The 22016-nt window shown below is 43.9% G+C and overlaps 1 protein-coding gene across 1 annotated transcript in view; it reads left to right on the plus strand.

The window, feature by feature from the left end:
- The window catches only part of PGM5 (phosphoglucomutase 5), a 199268-nt gene extending 182598 nt beyond the window's left edge, over positions 1 to 16670 (plus strand). The window contains exon 11 of the mRNA XM_047767736.1: positions 15181 to 16670. Coding sequence (XP_047623692.1) covers positions 15181 to 15270 — 90 coding nt within the window. The 3' untranslated portion in view covers positions 15271 to 16670. The remainder of the gene's footprint in view (positions 1 to 15180) is intronic.
- The last annotated feature ends 5346 nt before the right edge of the window (positions 16671 to 22016 follow it).

Below are 22016 nucleotides of genomic sequence, written 5' to 3' on the forward strand. Positions count from 1 at the left end.
GCAAAATGGATACTAAATCATCTCTTCATGATAAAAATTCTCCAAAGAGGAATAAAAAGGAAGTCCTTTAATCTCATAAAGGGTATTGCTAAAGAAAAATCTTGGATGTAGGCTATATGTGCTGACTGCATTTCATGCTAACTGGGGAAACAATATGATGAGTTTATATAGAACTCAAATGCCCTGGGGCCCCAGAAGTACAAGCATCAGCTTTACATATAATTGAAGAATGTAACTTCTATGCACTTCCCTGTGCTTGCTGTATTTCATAGTTCTTAAAAAGATGGTTTTCTTTCTTTTTTTTTTGGATTTAAAGAGGTTTTTTTAATTTTTTCCATTATAATTGATTTCTGTCAATTTCTACTGCACAGCAAAGTGACCCAGTCAAATATATATATATATATATATATATATATATATATATATATATATATATATTCTTTTTCTCACATTATCCTCCATCAAAGGCGATTTTCGAATAGTGCACCTGGAACAGAGAAACCTTTTACAGTAAAGGCATGAAGACAAATATTTTAAAATTTTCTCTCAGAAAAAGGGCAGTCTAGGGAAGGGAGATACAGCCCAGCTTTGCAGTTAAAAAATCATGGCACCGACTGGGTTCAAAGCTCAGTTCTGCCACCTACCAGCTGTGTGACTTTGAGCAAATTATGAAATGCCTCTGAGCCTCAGTTTTCTCATCTGTAAAATAGGGATGGTACCACCTATCTCATATGATAGATATCATGTCAATATTAACTCAAACGATGAATTTGGAGAAGTGCTTGGCACAGTACGTACTCAGATGTCAGCTATTAAAAACCCATAAAGAAGGAGCAAAATAACCAAGGCATGAACTATAGAGAAGGGCCAGAGGAGGCATTTCATTTTCCCAAGACTCTCGCAAGCCAGTAAATCAATTCTCTGTCTTGTTGTGGAGCCTGGGACCTAAACCCAGCCAGGAAACATAACATTTTCTGGCTTCCAAGACTGCTCAGGCAAGAGCGGGAATTATCTGACGTTCATATGTGCAAGCTGCATATTTAGCAGGGTGAGGCCTCTTGGCTGCCTGCAGGGATGGAGCCACAAAAGCAGGCCTGGGGATGCTGCTGAGGCCATGCTGTATTTCATTTCATGTTCACAACAACCCCATGAGGCAGGAACTATTGTTAGCATCCCAATTTCAAAAATGATGCACAGAGAGATTATAAACCTTATCTAGTAAGTGCTGAAGATGGAATTAAGTGCAAGCCTAATGGATACATGCAGTCAACCAACATAATATAAGTTCTGTCATCTTACTTAAGCCATAACTTCTTTCCCCACCTCATAAATGGTCAAGCTTTTTGTTCCTGAACAAATCACCTTAGCACTTAGTAGCACCCTGCTTATGAACCTTGTAGGCTAGGAATTTGGATGTGGCACAGTGTGACAGCTTGCCTTTGCTCCCTGATGTCTGGGCTCTCCAATGGCAAAACTAGAAAAACTAGGAGTGACTCCACGGGCTGGGACCTGGAATCTTCTGGATTCACATTTTTGGCTTCAGGATAGTCATTCTTCTTGCACTTTAGGTTGCCGAGGATGATACGGGGGAAACTGTTGGGCTTCTGTGACCCAAGCACACAAGTCACAGAACAACACTTCTGCCAGACTCTATTGGCTGGACAAGGCAGCCGAGGTTCAGAGGAAGAAAGGCTAGACCCCACCCCTTTATGGGAAGAGTCCCAAAGAATTTACAGCCATGTTTTACAGCTGTTACATCATCATATCCTTCTAATTGGCTTCAGAATATCCAATATAATAAAGGTAGCCTCAAGCCAAAAGCAAATGATAGCATAGAGTTTCCAAGACATATTCTCTTTCTTCATACCTTCTGATTAGGAAAATATTTTTAAAGTGGCATTTCCCATTTATTTTAGTGAATAATATTTTCATCAGTCCAGATGGGCTAGACATTGCCATGGTAACCAACAACTCCAAAATCTCACTGTTACCATCCAAGGTTCTTGGACTCCTTAATTAATAGGTATTGATAAGAGGCCAGACAAGAAATTCAGGCAAGGCTTTACTGGGACTTGTGCAGCAGGAAGGAGTTAAAACAAGTAACAGGTTCCCTTCCTTGTTCCCTGAGTGGGGCAAGCCATTTCCTTAAATGGGGAGGGTAGGGGCAGGTCCAGGGGTTGGGCTGGAGGGATGACTTGAGTGATTTGCCTACCCCCTTGGTGGTGGTGTATGTACGGGGCATGTGCAGGCCCCTTCTTTTGCTCTCATATCTCAGAAGTCAGTTGGATTTTTGGTCTTTTTGTATTTTGCTGTTCATAATTTGTTCCAAAACATGCATGCAATTGTTTTTAGTCCTAAGAGTTTCTTTGTATTCTATTGCTCGTTAGTCTAGGTGCAAGTACTGAAGCAAAGGGTCCCAGGTCCCAGCCTGTCTCATCACTGGCTTAAAACCACTACTGAAGATAAGGTTTACTTCTACTTCCTATTGTATATTTACCATACCCTTGGCTGGGTGCTTGCCTCTGTATTCTTACTCCAGGGTCCAAGTGTATGGAACATCATTGTGTTAAGGGGGAGGAAAATTTCCTTTACCCTTTGAGGTTCTTCTGGCTGGTCTAATTGACGTGAGACAGATCAAAAGGAGAAAAATCAAAATTTTAAGAATATATATTCAATGGGAGAGACCCAGAAAAACCAACTCACCAAAATGGCTGAAATCTCCACCTTAAATACCATCTTCAGCTAAAGACAAAAGAGGATGTTGGGAATAGGGGTTTGGGGCTTCAAAAAGGAGGAAGGCAATTGACCTGGAGATGGAAAAGCAAATTTTGGGAAATAAATGTTTGCTGGGCCACAAAGAGACAATGGGATTCAGAGTGGACTCAGATCTCCAGGCCCCATCCCTCCCTTGCCCCCACTCCTGGCCCATATTCTTTGCAGGTGTCTCTGGTGAGAGCTCCAATTTTTTTAGGCCATTAGGGGAAAGGTTAAAATTTCTTCCTCAGTCTCTTGGGCCTTGATTAATTTTCAGCTCAGTATCATCTGCATACACTATTTACAATAGCCAAGACGTGGAAGCAACCTAAACGTCCATTGATAGAGGCATGAGAAAAGAAAATGTAGTACATATATACAATGGAATACTAATGAGCCATGAAAAAGAATGAAATAATGCCAGTTTGCAGCAACATGGATGGACCTACAAATAACCATACCAAGTGAAGTTAGACAATGAAAGACAAATGTCATATAACATCACTTATAGGTGGACTTAAAAAAAAGGAAAGGTGCAGGAGTTCCCATTGTGGTACAGTGGAAACAAATCTGACTGGTATCCATGAGGACGTAGGTTTGATCCCTGGCCTGCTCAGTGGGTTAAGGATCCAGCATTGCCGTGAGCTGTGGTGTAGGTCGCAAACATGGCTGAGATCTGGTGTTGCTGTGGCTGTGGCATAGGCCAGTGGCTACAGCTCTGATTCAACCCCTAGCCTGGGAACTTCTATACACCGTAGGTATGGCCCTAAAAAGCAAAAAAAGAAAAAAGAAAGAAAGAGCCTGCATGCTAAAGAGACACTTTGGAGTGGCAAATTTACTCCCTAATAGCTAGTCACTCTGTGGAGGGGAAGAGATTTGGCTGAAAGGAACCACATCTCTTCTGCTCTTAACCCACTGGCTAGAAATTGTCAAAGGGCCCCCGCCTGGCCATAAAAGAGCCTGGAAGCTCCTTCCATGGCAGGGAGGAGAGAAACACTAGGTATTGGTGTGTGGCACCCATGACTACTGCAGGACCAAGTAATGTCAGGAAAGGCAGCTTAAGTATATTACTTGGAATAGTCTTTCTGAGCCTAGACATGATGACATTGGAGCCAAATATCAGTAACTGATCTTTTGGAACTATAGAAAGGTGAGCTAGTTTGGATGAACATGAACCAGTGTGTGACTGTGTTCAGATTCCGTTACACAAACCAAATTCAAAAGTCGAGTGGACACCACACAGCTGGGGAGATATAGGGAGGCTGGCTGGGGTTCCAAGCTTAGTTTCTTGATCCTAAAGGGTGCCTTAAGGAAAAAGCTCTGACTACCTGTGTCTAAGAATCACCAGTCTTCATGGGTATCCTGTAGTCCTGATTTATGTTCCATATTGGGCCCCAAGTTGTATGGCCATTAAACCCAGGATGAAGAGGGTGTATGATCTGGCTTCAGGACACCTCAAAGCTCAGTCAGGAGCTTTCTGATACTAAATCCATAGGTCTCTTCTGCCCCACATGAAGCCACTCAGGAGCCCTGTGGGTTTGTGCCACCCTCTCACCAACACACCCACCACACACATCACTGACAGTAACCAGCTTCCTGCGACAAGGCATGGTGACAATAGGGTGTACACCCCATGGTAAACCCTGGGGTCGGAAACTCAAATGATAACTCACCAACATAAATAGGGCAGCTGGGCATAGAACAGAAGAAGAAGTCGTTAGTTAGAACTGACATGCCGTCTAAAGGCATTCAATTCATATTTCTAAAAATATATATTTGTGCCTGCAAAAATATGAGATCATAGCATGGATCTGCTGGCCATGAATATCCAGTTTGCATGCCCCAGTCTAGCCCCATGACAGTAGGTAAGGGCTCCCTATTTCATATAAAGAAAATAAAGATTCAGAGAGGTTCAGTAGCTTGCCCAAGCTTGCACAGCTCATAAGGGGTACAACCAGGCAATTTGACTTGAGAATCCATGCTTGTAACCACCTTTCTGTATTGCAGCTTTTAGAATAAGTAGCACATCTTATTATCAGTGTGATTTCAACACCTGGCTATACACCAGGGAAGCTTGTTAGGGGTACACATTTCCTGCCTGGCCCCTCGATTCACTGAAACAGCATCTCCAAGTGGTTTTTACCTCATCCCCAGCTAGCAGTTTGCTGACCAATCTTTGGGAGACTTCTGTTGATGCTTTTCAGCCATTTTTCAGAAACAAGGCTTTCAGGGATCTATCCTGAGAAAGCCAAGCTGAGTCACATTATTGTCCAAACCTAGTTTTTAAAAAATGACTACTGATAACCTAGAGTTTGGCTTCAAAAGAGGAGGCAAATAGCTACAGGGAGAGTTCTTGGAGAATGAGAGCTGGATAGTGGTTCTTTTTTTTTTTTTTTTTTTCCTCTTTTCTTTTCTTTTAAACCTCTACTTTCCATCTTGCAATTATATTTCTGCTAACAGTTTTGCAGGTGGGTGCCTATGGTTTCCTTCTAAACTGGCAGGTATATTCCATATCAGGGAAACCTTCATAGTCCATTGTGGAGTTAACCAGGGGAGAAAATGTTGAAGACATGTAGGGACATTGGAGGTAGGCAGAAATTGTGGTAATCTGAATGAATTAGTCATTTCCCATGCTTTTGCAGTGTTGTCTGTGGCAGACAGGGAGATAGAGAGAAGAGGAGAAAGAAGAAAAGGGAAAGAGTGGCCAGGGGAGCAGTTTTATGAAACTGCTGTAAGCTGTGAACCCTTGCAGGTTGGTCTGTGTTTGCACTACAGGACAATGAAAGGCCACCAAGATTCTGCTTGATGCCTTTGAGCTGTGCCCTCAGATGCTGGCCAGCATGTCTGTTTTCTTTCCTTCTCCAGCCCAACAAGATACTTCTTGGTATGGAACCAAGTACGGCTCCAATTTGAATAAATAGGAAAACTGGCTTCATGACTCTATTGCTTTATTTTGAATTTGCAACTAAGTGCTTCCTTTCATCCCCTGAAATCCCAAATCCATTGCAAAAGTGGGGTGGGTGGAGGAGAAGGAGGCCAGGTCTGCCTGGTCACTGTGGTTTTTGTTAAGTTCTTCGCTGTGTTCCCAAAATGCTGGTTTAGTTTCTGCTTTGATTAGACTTCTTTGGGAGTATTTTATCCCCTTATATCCTAGAATGGCTTTCTCCCCCTCAGAAGGGAGCTTTTGCCGAGGCCTATTTTCTAACAAGATAGATGGGTTCCCTCGGGGGTTGGGCTTGAAATTCAGATTTATCATACTCTATTTTTCATACTCTGTATTTTGGTTAATTACTCATTTTTCATACTCTACATTTTGGTTAATTTTAGGTCCCTTTGGGATCAAGATAGACAGGTAGATTTATTCCATGAAAAGAGTGTTAAAGTTAGGAGCATGGTTGTTTATATTGTAATAAAGACCAAAATGTTTGCCATGCTTAGCATTTTCACTTACATTTAGCAAAAAAAAAAAAAAAGAGGTATTTTATTTTCCCTTCAGAAACAGTTTTTCTTTTAGATACTTCTCAAATATGATTTGAAATAGCTAGTATCTTTGTTACCTAAAATCTTGGCACCTGTAAACAGGGCTCTAGCCTCTAGAGCACCTTTGTGCAAATTAGAAAAAGGCTCCCCTCTCAAGAATGCACAGGCAAGATGTAGCCACTTGCCAGGATGCCTGGCTGGCAGAGAGGAGCTCGCATAGATTTCCACCCCTACTTACTGCTTTGGGCAGGACCCTTATAAAGTGGTCCCAGTGGTTAGTTACAGGTCCGTGTACTTGGCTCTCTCCATTACATTGTGTGCATGTTCAGGAATTTTTTTTTTTAATCTGTTATCTTTTTAGGGCTGAACCAGAGACATATGGAGGTTCCCAGGCTAGGGGTCAAATTGGAGCTATAGCTACTGTCCTGCACCACACCCATAGCAATACCGAGTCCAAGCCACATCTGTGACCTACACCACAGTTCAAGGCAATGCCAGATCCTTAACCCACTAAGCAAGGCCAGGGATTGAACCCGTGTCCTCATGGATACTAGTCGGATTTGTTAACTGCTGAGCCACAACAGGAACTCCTATTCAAGATTTGAAGGGCACTGTAACAAAAACTTTCTCCAGTGCTGAGATGTATTGGAAACAAAGCCAGGGGACACCTCCAAGTTTATAATCAAAGTGGGTATGGGTTGCTCTACAAATACTAGGATGCAAGAAACATCACCTTTCTGTATTGTATAAATCAAACTATCCCGAACTCCCCTCTGAATTGGCCAGAATCTCAGCCATGGCCATCTGGGGCTCCTTCCCTTTTCCAGATCATACACAATAGCTCAGAGGGGATGGTGCTGGGAGTGGGCACATGCCGCCCTGAAGGAGAGTGCAAGGCTCTGAGGTGGCCATCGCCTCTGCGTGTTATCACATCCTCTGTCTACGGCCCTGCCTTGGGCAGGGGCACAGGGGCACAGGCTCTTTTCCCAGGTGGTCCTTCCCACGGCCCACGGGCCATCTTTTCAGCACGTCCCTCCCTCCTTAGCGGTGCTCCATCCAAGAGGACTCCCACTTCCACCATTTCCAGAACTCAGAGTCCTTCTCCCTTTACTGCACTCCTGGGTTGGACAGTTTTCCTTTTCTTTGAGCTGTGGATTGTGAAGGCTTCACCCAGCCCTAGCTCCACAGGAGCACTTGGTGCTAATCAGAACCACCCAAGTACCTATTAACCCTTCACAGGCAGAGCAGTTCCTGGCTTCCATTTGGGTTGAGGAGGAGGAAGTTGAGGGACCTCATGGACAGTTTCATCTTTTCCTGGTGAATCTTCCCGATGAAGGGGGTGCAACAGCACAAAGTAGTCTCTCAGCAGATCACCCCCTGCACTAAACTCTCGAAACAATATCCCCAGCCCACCCTCCATTTTTTAGCATCTCTTATAGGCATGATAGGTAATATTGTGAGGGAAACAGACACATTTAAGAACAATTTCGCCTGCTAGTCGCTTAGAGTTTAGTTGAAGCGTGGTAGAAGAAAGAAAAGAAAAAGCCTACAAATTCTTGTCATCAGAATAAAAAGGAATCAGCAGAGAAGCATGTGAGGGGGTCAGAGAGTGGAGGGTTCCTCCCAGGGAATGTCAGAGAGAATTCATGAAAAAGGCCTTGAAGTGTGGCTGACATTGCAACATCAGTCCAAAATGAAAGAACAACACACGTAAAAGTGGAGAAGAGAGCCTGCGTGCAGGCTGCCCTGGGTTGAGAGGTCACCATTCAAGGGGTACAGTGGGGTGAGACAAAGAACAGGCAGAAGACTGAGGAGGAATTGTAGAAAGGAAGGGTGTGTTGATTGCCTGTGGGTGCCTGTGTAACAAATGACCAAAATTGGGTGACTTAAAGCCGTATAAATTTATTCCCTCAGAGTTCAGAGGCCAGATTTCTGAAATCAAGGTGTCAGCAGGCACGCACTCCCCATGGAGGCTCTGGACCAGGCTCTTCTCCTCCATCTTCCGTCTTCTGGTGGCTTCAGGCATTCTTTGGCTTGTGGCCATATCTCCACCATCTCTGTCCCCATGCTCACATCACTTTCTCCTCTGTGTGTGTCTACATCTCCCTCTGATGCTCCCTTATAAGGACTCCAGTGATTGTATGGAGGAGTTAGCTGGAAAACCCAGGCTATTCTCATCTCAAAATCTTTCACTTCATCACATCTGCAAAAACCCTGCTTTCCAAATAAGGTCACATTCACAGATTGCAAGGAATATGACATGATATCTTTGGGGGCCAAGATTTACTATTCTGCCTACCAGAGAGAGTAAGATCCAGCTATCAAGAAGCTGACAGCCATGATGAGAGAGGCAGACTGAAGTCTTGGGAAGACATCCAGCACTTTTGTGTTAGGGTTCCTACAAGTGCACTCTGGTAAGCTTGAGAGCAATTAGCAGACTCCCACCAGCCAGGGGTCATAGGGGACCTTGTTAAAGGAAGGAGCCATGGGATGAGAAGTGGGGTAGGGTGGAGAGCTATTATGGAAATAACAGCAGCAGGTTTGGCAACTCTTTGGATGTGGGGGAAAGAGAAAAAGACTCACCAAAGAGCATGTCCAGCCCAGCTGATGGAGAGCTTGATGGGCTCTGTTAGTAGCAGAAAGGGGAAGGTGATGCTATGAGCTGATTAGATGGGGAAAGTAATTTCAATTTGCAAGACATTTAGTTTCATAAGGAAAAACACTTTTTCTCATTGGTGGTAGAAAGCTGGATAATGATGGCTCCTCAAAATGATCCAAGAAAAACATACTCTGGGTGTGTTTATTTTATTAATGTGATTTCATTTTAATTTGTTTTAAAACATTGATTTATTTTAGTGTAGAAAGAGACCAAAAGTAGCTGAAAAAAACCAAGAACGGGGCTGGGTCTCAGACGCTAGACTTTGAGCAAGTTGTTAATTTCCGTCCACTTGGCAGGAGTTAGTGGATCTTTATTTTTGAGATGATTGGGATCCATGCCATCCTTTTCTCTCTACCAACTCTTTATTATTTCCCTCTGCTCTCTTTAGTTTCTATTTCTCCTAGTTTTTTTTTTTTTTTTCCTAATTTGGACTTTTTCATCTTTCTCAAGCTCTGCTTTCTCATAATCCTGGATTAACCATGGTGCCTTATGCCATGAGGTTTATATTTGTTTTATATATACTTATTTATTTAGCTCCCACTGCTAACTGCCTTATTCTTTTATGACTTACCAATTTAAATCCCAAAGAAAAAAAGTCTGATTAGCTGAGTTTTGCTTCACTCCTGGTCCAATCAGCTATGGTCAGGGAGTGGGTTCACTTGATACAAACACAAACACCTGGTCCATAGCTGGAGCAAGGCATTTGACAGGCACATTAATGAGCATATCTTAGAACAGTGGTTCTCAAAGTGTGGTCCCTGGACCAGCAGCATCAGCATCACCTGGAAGTTGTTAGGCAGATTCTTCGGCCCTCCCATCAGCAACTTCAAGGGAAGGGACCAGTAATCTGCATTTTTTTAGACCCTCCAGGTGGTTCTGATGCACACTTGAGTTTGAGAACTGCTTTAGGCGAAGCAAACAGCACATGGACTGAATACATGTATAAATGAAATCATGAAAGAAAGGTGGGTAATTTTTTTTATTATTATTTATTAGGGCTGCACTGGCAGCATATGGAAGTTCCCAGGCTAGGGGTCGAATTGCAGCTGCAGCTGCAGGCCCACACCACAGCCACAGCAGCCAAATCCAAGCTGTGTCTGCAACCTATACTGCAACACCGGATCCTTAACCCATTGAGTGAGGCCAGGGATTGAACCTGCATCCTCAAGGATACTACTTAGGCTCCTTATGACTGAGCCACAGCCAGAACTCCAAAGGCAGTTCATCTTTAACTCGAGGAGGTGTGTTAATGCAAGTTGCCCTTAAGCATCAGGAGAATGCGGCATTTGTTATGAATCTCTATTTTATGGATGCCAGAAGATCAGTGCTTTGATGTTGTTGAATGATCTGTGTTCTCTGGGTTTTAGTACCTGCCTCAAACCACCAACTAGGATAAGTACTGCCTTCGCCACATGGATACTTCTCTGACACTCCTAATGCACAATCCTCATTCAGACCAGCCAAGCCCTGGGCTCCCTGCACAAATTCTAACCAGTCTTACTTAAGTGATTGTGTTTCTGGTTAGCGTTTTGTTTTTCTCTAAAAAAAAATCAGTTAACTGTTTACTTTGAGTTTTGTGACATTCAGATCATTTATACCTCTCCTGTCTGTTGCAGGTCAGGGCAAGAAGTTCATTTGCTAGGGGTCTCCTTTTTATAGCTCTAATTTACATGAACGTGAATCTAAACAGCGGCATAAAGCAAGAGAGAAGATGGAAAAGAAAATGAAAGGAGAAACCTTCTCTGTCCCTCCAGGGGGTATAAGCAGGTTAAACCCTAATGCAGGGCCGGGCTGAGGGTGAGGTTAGCAGAGTACAAGATGTAAAGAGGTACCAAAAATTCAATAATCAAGATAAATATTGTATTGCAGTAAATCAAAAGGAATCTTCCCAAAATCCATGATAAACAAAGTATCAACATTTTAAATAGAGCTGGGTTGCATTTCCCTCTTTAGCCTGATAGGCTTATGACTCAAGATGACAGCAAAATACACCCAACCCCCCAAGTGGAGGAAGAATGCTGGAGCCACAGTGTGGAATGGATGCCTTGCTGTTCTTACTCTCGAGTGTAGAAAAGCTGTGTCAAGCCCTGAAAGAAGTACTGGAATTAGAAAAAAGATGCTATGTTTCTAATGGATTATCATTTCTATTAGTTTATTTCTTTATTCACGAAGAGTCATCTTGGAGATTCTTTTTTTTTTTTTTTTTTTTGGTCTTTTTAGGGCCGCAGCTGCAGCATATGGAGGTTCCCAGGCTAGGGGTCGAATTGGAGCTGTAGCTGCCGGCCTTCACCAGAGCCGCAGCAATGCGGGATCCGAGCCATGTCTGCGACCTACATCACAGCTCACAGCAACGCCGGATCCTTAACCCACTGAGCAAGGGCAGGGATCAAACCTGCAACCTCATGGTTCCTAGTCGGATTCGTTAACCACTGAGCCACGACGGGAACTCTCAATAATACTGAATTTTTATTGTCTTATTTCTCTTTAGAAATCACAGCTTTGATATACATGAATCCCAGGGACTCTTCTCATATCATCACCTATCATCATGGGAAAGAGAGGGGGAGATTAATTTTCCTGAGGCAATTGGAAAGGCCCTCAAATTGGGGAGTGAAAGAGGGCTGAAGAATGAGATGCCTGCAGACATGAGATTTCTGAGGAGGAACTGGACACAGTGCTTGAGAAGCAGAGAGAAGCCTGAGATAGTCTAATTTGGTTCTTTCATGTCACTGAGGAGGGGACTGAGCCCAGAGAGGAGGCGTGCTTGGCCCAGGATCACATGTCTGTTCCGCGGCTGAGCTGAGAGGAGAATATAGAGATTCCTCTTCTACTGCTCTTTCCATGAGACAGTTCTGAATATGAGACCCATGAATGACAAGGAAAAAACAAGTGGATAAAATAAGCCTAAGGGGAGGGCTAGGAGAAAGAGTAGGACTGTCATCACACTGCCCCAGACAAGTCCCATGTCATATGAGGGGTCAGAGAGGACTGGCTGGCCACTCCTACTGACCAAGAACAGGTAGAGAGTGGGGAGAAGAGCCTTCCTGGTTTTGTGAATTTATCAGAATTTCCAAGATGGAGTTTCCATGGTAGCTCAGTGGAAAAGAAATCCAGCTAGCATCCATGAGGATGTGGGTTCGATCCCTGGCCTCACTCAGTGGGTTGGGGATCAGGCATTGCTGTGACTGTGGTATGGGCTGGCAGCTGCAGCTCCAATTCAACCCCTAGCCTGAGAGCTTCCAGGCCCTTTAGGAATGACCACAGAAGTCTCTACCTGTCTCATCATTTTCTTTTCATCAAACTGATAGAGCATTCTTTTTTTTCCCACCAGTATTTATCCAGTGCCTCCTAAGTAGCAGGCACTTCTCTAGCTCTAAATGAGACAAAATTCCTGTCCTCATGGTGTGATCATTCATTTCAGAGCATCCATTCTATGTACACATACACGTAGTCAAGCAAGAAAAAAAATGTTAGTTTATGATCCTCTTGCCAAGAGGTACCACCACTTAAATGAATGGAGTAGAAAATCTTGAACCTTGGAGCTTCTGGTTTCAAACAAAATAAGTCTTAATTTTTCACTTTTTGAAGTTTCCAATTGAGTTTCATTGCATCTTCTTAAATTAATAGGATATTTTATCTTTATCCACCCTTTAGTGATTGATATTAGTGTTTTGGTGGTTTTTTTTTTGGGGGGGGGGTTTGTTTGTTTTGTTTTTTTACCATGCCCATGGCATGCAGAAGTTCCCAGGCCAGGGATCAAACCCATGCCACAGTAGTGACAATGGTGGATCCTTAACGCTAGGCCACCTGGGAACTAACTCTGATTTTAGCTTCATTCTCTTTCTCTGTCCTTGCTTTACTTCTTTTGCAGGTGTTAGTGCAGCATTAGCCCAAAAAGGGGGAGAAGAGAAGAGGGAAGAGAAGACAGGGAGAGGAGAAAGCTATAAGTCCAGTGTCTATCCAAAGTGGGTTCTTGGCTCTTAAAGAATCCAGATGCTGCCATTTAGGCAGCATGTGAGATATAGCCTGGCTAAATGAGCCAGTGGGAAATTTTTATGGCCACCAGTTGGGTTATTAACAGGAAAAGACACCCTTCTGTTTCTGTATATCACATTTATGGAACTGGGACCAGAGGGAAGTACCACATGCTTGTGTAGCTGTGAACTGGCTCTAGATTTTCATTGCTTTTCTGGCTTCCAAGATTACATCTGAGCTGCTGCATCTAGTCACCTGGATAGAGTAAGAAAACTTAACATACATAAGCCATAAATTATTAAACTACTGGACTTGCTGCTTGAACAGTCTTTCCAAAGTACCACTCTGACAGTGTCACCTTTTAACTCAAAAAATCCCAACAATGGAGTTCCTATTGTGGCTCAGAGGTAATGAATCCGACTACTAACCATGAGGATGCGGGTTCAATCCCTGGCCTCATTCAGTGGGTTAAGGATCCAGCATTGCCATGAGCTGTGGTGTAGGTCACCGATTAGGCTCGGATCCTGCGTTGCTGTGGCTGTGGTATAGGCGGGCAGCGGCAGCTCCGACTCAATCCCTAGCCTGGGAACCTCTGAGTGCCACAGATGCAGCCCTAAAAAGGAAAAACAAACAAACAAAAAAGCAACATTTCCCCATCTCCCCTTGCCTAATTAATGAAATCCTTATACTTAGGAGTTCCTGTTGTGGCTCAGTGGGTTAAGAACCTGACTAGTATTCATGAGGATGTGAGTTCAAGCCCTGGCCTTGCTCAGTGGGTTAAGGATACGGCATTGCCGTGAGCTGTGGCATAGGTCACATTTTCGGCTCAGATCTGGCTCTGGTGTAGGTCAGCAGCTGCAGCTCCAATTCAACCCCAGCCTGGGAACTTCCATATGCCCCAGGTGCAGCCATATAAAGACAGAAGGAAAAAAAAAAAAAAAAAAAAACCCTTACATTTCACCCTGATGTTTAGGTCCAAAATCATACTTCATCCTGGCGTTTAGGTCTGCCCTGTGTCCACAGTCCACTCAGGACACACTGGGCTGCTTGTGTTTCTGGTGCCCTAGGTGTTTGCTTGGGTTCTTGCTGTCTTATTCCTCCATTCCTGTGTCTGTTAGGAATAGGTGACATTTTCAAGTTACAGAATCTCCCTCTCCCCTCCAAAAATACAAGTTTTCTTTTCCTCCATATGATACCATTTTTGCCAGTATTTCCCAAACTTCTTTTTTTTGCCAGTATCCCTAATTAGTATTTGTCTTTAAATGGACTCATTTTGTTTTCATCTAAATCTCTACTGATTATAGAAAGTTTACATCAGTACTCTCCATGGAAAAAATAGTATCCCTTGATAAACTCCCCTGGTAAATAAAATTTCACCATCAAAATAAATTCAGTCAAAACATACAATGATACCACCTTCTATCTAGATTAACTCTTATCTGAGGCATGCTGTATCTTTGTAAAAGTCTTAAAAATTGGCAGCAAATAGATTTTTTTTTTCCTTGATAAAATTACAAGGGTTGGAGAAGAATGGAAAATAGGGTGACTTCTCAGTGTTTTGGTGCCATGTCCATCTTGTACTACTCGCAGTCATCTTGAGTGATTCTTGGTGGGCTCCACACTTTGGAAACAGGCTGATTCCTATGAAATGATGAGCAGCTAAAGGGCAAGTCATGATTCTTACTCCCCTTCATATCCTTAGCCTTTCTGAGAATCTATTCCTTAAGCCTCCAAACCTCCCCACCTCCTTCAAGGGGCAACTAAGGTGCTCTGAGAGCCACTATGTTATATCATGGGGAGAAAAGAGTGGTTGTTTCTGCATCACCAGCTCATGGATTGGTCTGTTTTCTCTGAGACATCAAGAGAGTAGATTCTTCAGGCCCATGGACTTGGGTGGAGAATGAGGGTTTTTTCTCAACTTCATGTGTGTATATACATATGTAGGGGGGTATACATGGTGGTGGGGAGAGAATGTAGCAGAGGAAGCCCGTGGGGTTTTCTGAACTCCCCTGATTCACAGAGCCCGCTTCCTTTAACACGCCAGTGCTCCTGTAGTTGGGCTGTGTGAGTTCCTCTCTTAGAGCAGTGTTTGGAGGAGCCAGATAAGACTTTGGAGATCACCCTCTCCACCTGCCCACTCCAGTCTCCTCTTATGGAAGAGAAAACCAAGGTCTAGAGAACAGGTGTCCTGCCTGCAGTGACTCGGAGCCACAAGTCAGAACTGAATCCAGATGCTTGCAACGGAAACCCATCACCGTGGCCCTCCTGTGATTCACCCGAGTTATTCACAGACTTTCTTCTTCCTTTTCCAGGCAGTGCTGAGCCCTCTCATAGCCATCGCGCTGAAAATATCCCAGATTCACGAGCGAACTGGCCGGAGGGGCCCCACTGTCATCACCTGAATGGAGGAAGACCACTCACCAAGCCAAAAGAGCTCGCTCGGCGGGGAACACTTCACTCATGCCTTCTTGCTACCTGTTTGTGCCTCTTATGACTTTGGAAAAAAAAAAAAAAAGATGATTTGCTGGTGGGGGGTGGGGGTGGGGAGTAGGTGGGAAAATATCTGTTTTATTTGGGTTTTAATTTCTCCAAATGCAACAAGGTCTTCAGTTTGTCTGTTAAAGCTGCACTGTCATTTGATAGCTGAGTTTTATCATAAGAGGGAACCTGTCCTTTCGAGAGAGAATCAGTGGGCTGGAATAGTCAGGGCCTCTGTGCATCATTGGTGACTGGTGAGAGAAGGTTCTAGAATAATGGAGGCGAGCACAGTGCCAGAAGTCAGTTGGCCCTAAGTCCCAGGTGCCCTGGGCAGACCCCAGAAGACTTTCCTTAGCACGGGGAAGATTTAACTTTTCATCCCAGGTCGGGTCTCCCACAGGTGAACGTTGTAGGTGTTCTAATAGCCCACCTCATGCCCACCAACCTCCAGACGGTCATTCACCCTCATCGTGTCTCCAAAGTCCCTGTGCCACCTCCTCTCACATCTTCTAGAGCTTCCTATAAGTCACCATGCACACATTCAACAAAACATATCAAAGGATGTTTTCCTCTCTTATTTTGTAAATAATATTAGCTATTAAGCTGGCTGCATCCCTTCAGATTCAGCCATTCATAAGCAGGTGGGAGGTGGTTTCTTGGCAGGACTCTGTGAATGAAGGCCAGACATTTTCAGGCCCTTCCTTGATTATGTCTCACAGGTTGATACGTGGGTTGATATTGATTCTTGCTGAGAAGACAAAATACCACCACATCAGCTATCTCTCTGACTTTCTCTCTGCTATCTTATCTTCCAAGGAGGGCCTGTCTTCATACTCTTGTTTGGACACAGTTCAGATCTTACTTATCATGGCTGTAAAAGGAGACAGTGAAATGCTGTAAAAGTAGGCCATAAAGGGGATGCTGGTAGAAAACCATATTGCTTTTCTTTTTGGTGGTACGGTGGTGGGCCTGATGAGATGGGGGCAGGGGGCAAGCAGAGGGTCACAGTTGGCTTTCTAAGCCCCGAAGAAGGATATTGCAGCCCTGACAGCCTCCGCAGCCCCGCAGCCAGAGCCCTGGTGCTTGGGACCTGTTTGCCTATGTTTTGCTGCCTTGGGAACGGCACTCATTATCGTGTCATTGGCACAGATGACGTGGTGCGCTTTGACCGTTAAGCAATGTGTTATTGCTGTAGCCAAGATTAGGGCAAGCAGGGAAACCTTCCCAGCAAGGTATTTGTTTCCGTTTTCTATCTATGCTTCTGTCAGAAACCTGCTAGGACCTTTAGTAGCCAATAAAAAAGAAGTTTCTGATTTCAACCTTATGTAAGAATTGTGGATTTTTGCTTCTTTGCTTATTGGTTTGTGTTGCTATTTAAGAAACTCTTCTGAGAAGTCTGCTTTTCAGAATACTTGCAAGGGCTGGTTTTGGTGACCATGACCTTGCAAATTTAGCAAATAAATGGAACAGAGAAGGCAGAGTGCTCAAACCTGCCTTTAGGTGTCAGAAGAAACGAATGTGGCATCTAATCTTTCATCATAAGTATCTTCATTTCAAACTAACAGGAGAGTGGCTTTGAGCTGAGATTCTGGGGAACAGGTTGTGAAATGGATCAGGAATGAGTACAGCTTGCCTTGTTGTTATCATCTTTAAAGTAGAGGTCCAGGATGGTTAGCACGATTAGATGCACTCTTAGGCTTGGACAGCTAAGCTTATTTTTTCTCAAAATTTTTTTTTCTCAAGTTACTGAACTCTTTTTAATGTCCAACTTTGAGGTCCAAATATAAATTAATCCTCATTTTAAATCCCATTTCTTTATATCAGTATGGAGCCATGTGTGTCCAGTAGCCCTAATATACGTTCATTTATTCAATCAGCGAACACTTGTTGAACAACTATTCCATGCAGAGTCCTGGTTTGGGTGAAGAAAACAGATGCATAAAACATTATTCCTTGAGTTTCCGTTGTGGCTCAGTAGTTAACGAATCCAACTAGGAACCTGAGGTTGCGGGTTTGATCCCTGGCCTCGCTCAGTAGGTTAACGATCTGGCGTTGCTGTGAGGTGTGGTGTAGGTCGCAGATGCAGCTCAGATCCCATGTTGCTGTGGCTGTGACGTAGGCCAGCAGCTACAGCTCTGATTTGGCCCCTAGCCTTGGAACCTCCATGTGCTATGGGTGTGGCCCTAAAAAAAAAAAATTATTCCTGCTCCTGTGAGTTTATAGTTTGGTAACAAGAGACTATGGCATACATGCAGAAAGAGTGAAGTAAATATGAAAGTTACAGTAGTGGCACAAGCAACCCACTGTGGGAATACACAGAAAGATTGACTCAGAGATGGTGGAAGGTACTAAGAACTTAAGGGGTTTCCCAAAGAGTGGAGTTTCCTGGGCCTGGTAACCATGTATATGATTTAACCAGGTGTGAATGTAACAAGAACACAAAGAGTTGAGAGGTAAGATGGCTGGAGAGGAGGCTTGCTTTGGATCTAGTGAGAGGTTGGCTTGGATGAGTGGGATTGAAGCAGCGTTATAAATACCAGGCAAAGCAAATGCCTGGGCCTAGCTATGGAAAGAAGCAGCTGCACAGCCACCTATTTTTACAAAGTTTTTTTCTCAGCGAGGTTGCCAGAGGGAAGGTCCTGCCTGGAGTGTCTCAGGACACTGCCTCCCTCTGGAACTTGCCCAAATTCACATTGCAAAAGGGTGATTTCTGCATTATGTAGAATCCAAGCTTCTCTTGCTGGATTTTACATCTTCACCTCCTCTTCCCGTATACTTGGGAGAGGTGAAAGACTGGAAATCTCTCTTCTGCAAGGAATGTTCCTTATGTTCCTAAAGATGGAGCTGTGCCAATCCTTCTTAAGACCATATGACTGTGAAGATGTCCAGGAATGTCCTGGGACCCACAGAAGATAATCAGAAGGGACTATGGATAGAGTGTGGCAACTGTCATGGCCAGTCTTGTGATTGGCTAACATTGAGGGGTTCACTCATTCACCATGTGCCCCCAGATCAGTGACAAGCAACAGTGTATGTAATGCAGTGGTTCCCAAGCAGGGCATTGCCACTACCCAACCGGGGCATTTAGTTAGAGAGGCATTTAGTGAGAGGGGACTAAAGATGTGAAATATCCTGCCAGGTGTTACCCAGTCCCTGAGATCAAAAAGTTGTTTTATCTCATCTATTTTTGAATTTATTACCTGACCTTGAGAATGGTAGACAGCTATTATTAAAATGAGATCATTTATCAATCTTATTAATCCAAGGTGCAACCTACATCTGCTGTGTTCTTGGGATAAATAGTTCTGCATGGTGTTCCAGGCTGAAGGGCTTAGATGACATGAAGGCTTTCTGCACAGGAAGCCTCAGACTGATGACCACCAGTCCTTTGGAGGCACAACAGGCTGACAGTTGGCTGAACGGAGCCAGTGTTCTCTGCTGATGTTACAGGAGATGACAGGGATAATGGTGCAGTGACTCCTGATTGGCCAGCACGGCTCAGTGTAAGGCATGGGATTTACGCTGACAACACATCCATCAGCTGTGGCGGGTGTGGAGCATTTGAAATGCACCTTCGGGAACTGATAATAACCTAACAGATGACTCCATCTTATTGATCACACATGGGTACTCCCGAAACACGTGGCCCCTGATATCCCTGACACCTGCCTTGAGATTTACGCTCCTGAGTGGAGAAGGGGCTGAGAAATCATGTGCCCTTGGAAATGATGTAACTGACTGTAGATCAGCCTTTGGCCCTTCAACAGTTACAAACAGCAAGAGATTATCTGAGGCGGCAGAGCTTAGCGGAATGCCTACTCCACTCGGACCGGCTGGAGTCTTCATCAGCAGGTGGCTCATGTGGTTGACAACTAACTTGGTATGTGAATCAGTCTAAGTTGTCATAGGCCATTATAGAGTATGGTGAGGTGGTGTGGTATAAACCCATGTGTTTATCATCTTTCCATGTCTCTTAGCACCTAGCAAGTGCCTTGCAAAATAAGTGAGCTGAGGAGATACCTCACCAAAGACTGTGTGTTTAAGTACTTGAAGGATGGATGGGATTGTCAGTAAAAGCACTTGTGAGTTTTTGAGTGGAGGGATCAAAAATATATCCACTATATCTCAAATATGCAAAGGATGCAGCACAACGTATTCTATAACTGCCCTTGTCATGCTCATCTCCGGGGCAGAGTGGGGGGAGAGTACGTATACTTGCTACTTAAAGAGACGTGATAAGATTAAAATGCCGGAGAGCCACCACCATGGAGAATTTCCCTTTGCTGTTGACATGTGAGCCCACTGTTCATATTTGAGAAGAGGGAACAGGCAAATACTGCAGTGGAGGTTTGCATCTTTTCCACTTTCTCATAATCTAGTTGCCCTCCTGCATGGAATCATAGTTCTCAATCCATCACCGTTAATTTTATCATAAACTTCAGGAGGAAGAGGGGATACAATGTCTCTTTCCCCTGAGTGAAACCTCTAGGAGTGGCCACTTCTGACTTCCTTTTTTTCTGCTTTTTAGGGCCATACCTGTGGCATATGGAAGTTCCAAGGCTAGGGGTCAAATCAGAGCTACAGCTCTCGGCCTACATCACAGCCACAGCAATGCTGGATCCAAGCCACATCCGCGACCTCCACCACAGCTCATGGCAATGCCAGATCCTTAACCCACTGAGCAAGGCCAGGGATCAAACCTGCATCCTCATGGATTCTAGTCAGCGTCATTAATTGCTGAGCCACAAGGAACTCCCTGTCTGACTTCGAAGTGGGTTTTAGTTGCTGGGCTTCTCTCTCAGAGGCAGGATTTGCTGTGAGTAATAACCGTGTTCTTGATGCTTACTGCAGAGTATATTTCTTTTTTTTTTTAAGGCAATAAATCCCTATTAGTAGTGTTTCTTTTCAAAAAGCACCTGGCTTATTTTCTTAATCAATAGTTTATGTTCAATAATGTTAGCCTTTGCAGAAAGATTAACTCACCTGGATGCTGTTAGGTCCACATGGAGAATAAAACTTTGACTTATGCTCCTCTACTAATTTTTTTCTGATACAAAACAGCAAAAAAACAGGATAGTGTAAGTACAAAATTTATTGAAGTAAAGAAATTAAAACAATTTTCTCATGTAAACCACAATTTGTCTCACATGACTACCAGGAGTTGGAAAAACCATCTATTACAAGTTCAAACTCTGGATGAAAGCCCAGTGATGGAGCTTGTTCACGTCAGTGAATGCGCTCAGATCCCAAGGAAAATGTCAAGATGACCATCTCAGCAGAAGTATAGAAAGAGATGACAAGAGAGAGATAATAAATTGCCTTGCAAATAAATGAAGACCTTCCTGTTGGACAATCATGAGTGACTTTCCTATCCAGTTATGCTCTTGATGTCCAAGATTCAAATCACAGATGCCCCAAATCTGCCTTTGTGTAAAAGAACCAGGATTTCCGTTTTTGGCTTCCTGTGTATTCATCAGGGTAGGCTTAATCTGAGCACTCTGCAGTAATAGGGAAGAGAGGCCACAGCGGCCCCCATCCCGTCTCCCCAAGCCTTAACCTTTTCGAAAGTTCTTTGTCCTTCCCAGGACTGCCCCAAGGCCTTCCTGTGCCCTTTCACCATAGGCTGTGTGTTATCTTTAGGAACCATCTTTCATCAAGAGGATAAGAATCAGATGAAAGGAAACTTCACCGGGAGGTGGGGGCCAAGCTCCAAGGCTGAAAACGTGGAGGGCTTATGTACATTTGGAGAGAGAAGCCAGCTTATTAACCTTAAAGCAAACTTTGCTGCCCCTCCAAGGACTCTAAGATAATGCTGCAATCCTGGTGCTCCAGTTCCCACTCCCTGAGGAGGGAGTCAGGTCCAAACAGCTCCCTGGGAGGAGGGATGTAAGACAGGATTAGCACAACCTTGCACAAAGCAGTGAAGTAAATGTGTCTTTCTTTCCATGGCCCTCTGTGGACCCTTATTCTCCCTCCTGGGAATAACTATATGTTGCTGGAAGAGTTTCTTCTCAAAGTCCCAATTTATGCATCTGTAAAATGGGAATAACCATAGCACTTACCTCTGAAGACTGTAAGGAGGGCTAAATAGAAAGCATAGAAAGTTCACAGCACAGAGCCTGCCATGTGAAAGGCATTCCATAGTTGTTAGATGTTAATCCCAGCATAAATTCCTCACTTGATAGGGGAGAGAACTGAGGCCCAGAGAGATGAAGATTCTTGCTCAAGCTTTAAAGCATCAGGCTGCATCTCCTCCCACCACTCTGCCATCTGATTTGTCTTCTTGGATTAAAACATAAAAATTAGGAGTTCCCACCATGGCGCAGCAGAAACAAATCCGACTAGGAACTATAAAGTTGTGGGTTCAATCCAAGGCCTCACTCAGTGGATTAAGGATCCGGCGTTGCCTTGAGCTGTGGTGTAGCTTGCAGATGTGGCTCGGATCCTGTGTTGCTGTGGCTGTGGTGTAGGCTGGCAGCTATATCTCCGATTAGACCCCTAGCCTGGGAAACTCCACATGGTGCAACGGTGCAGGTGTGGTCCTGAAAGGCAAAAAAAAAAAAAACAAAAAAAAACCCAAAAACATGAAAAATATAATAAAGCCAAAGAGGCATCATTGGGCTTTAAAATAAATGCCCTGAATCTAAAATACCTGACTTTATATCTTAGA

The sequence above is a fragment of the Phacochoerus africanus genome, chromosome 2 (assembly GCF_016906955.1).
Source record: "Phacochoerus africanus isolate WHEZ1 chromosome 2, ROS_Pafr_v1, whole genome shotgun sequence".
Taxonomy (NCBI): Eukaryota; Metazoa; Chordata; class Mammalia; order Artiodactyla; family Suidae; genus Phacochoerus; species Phacochoerus africanus.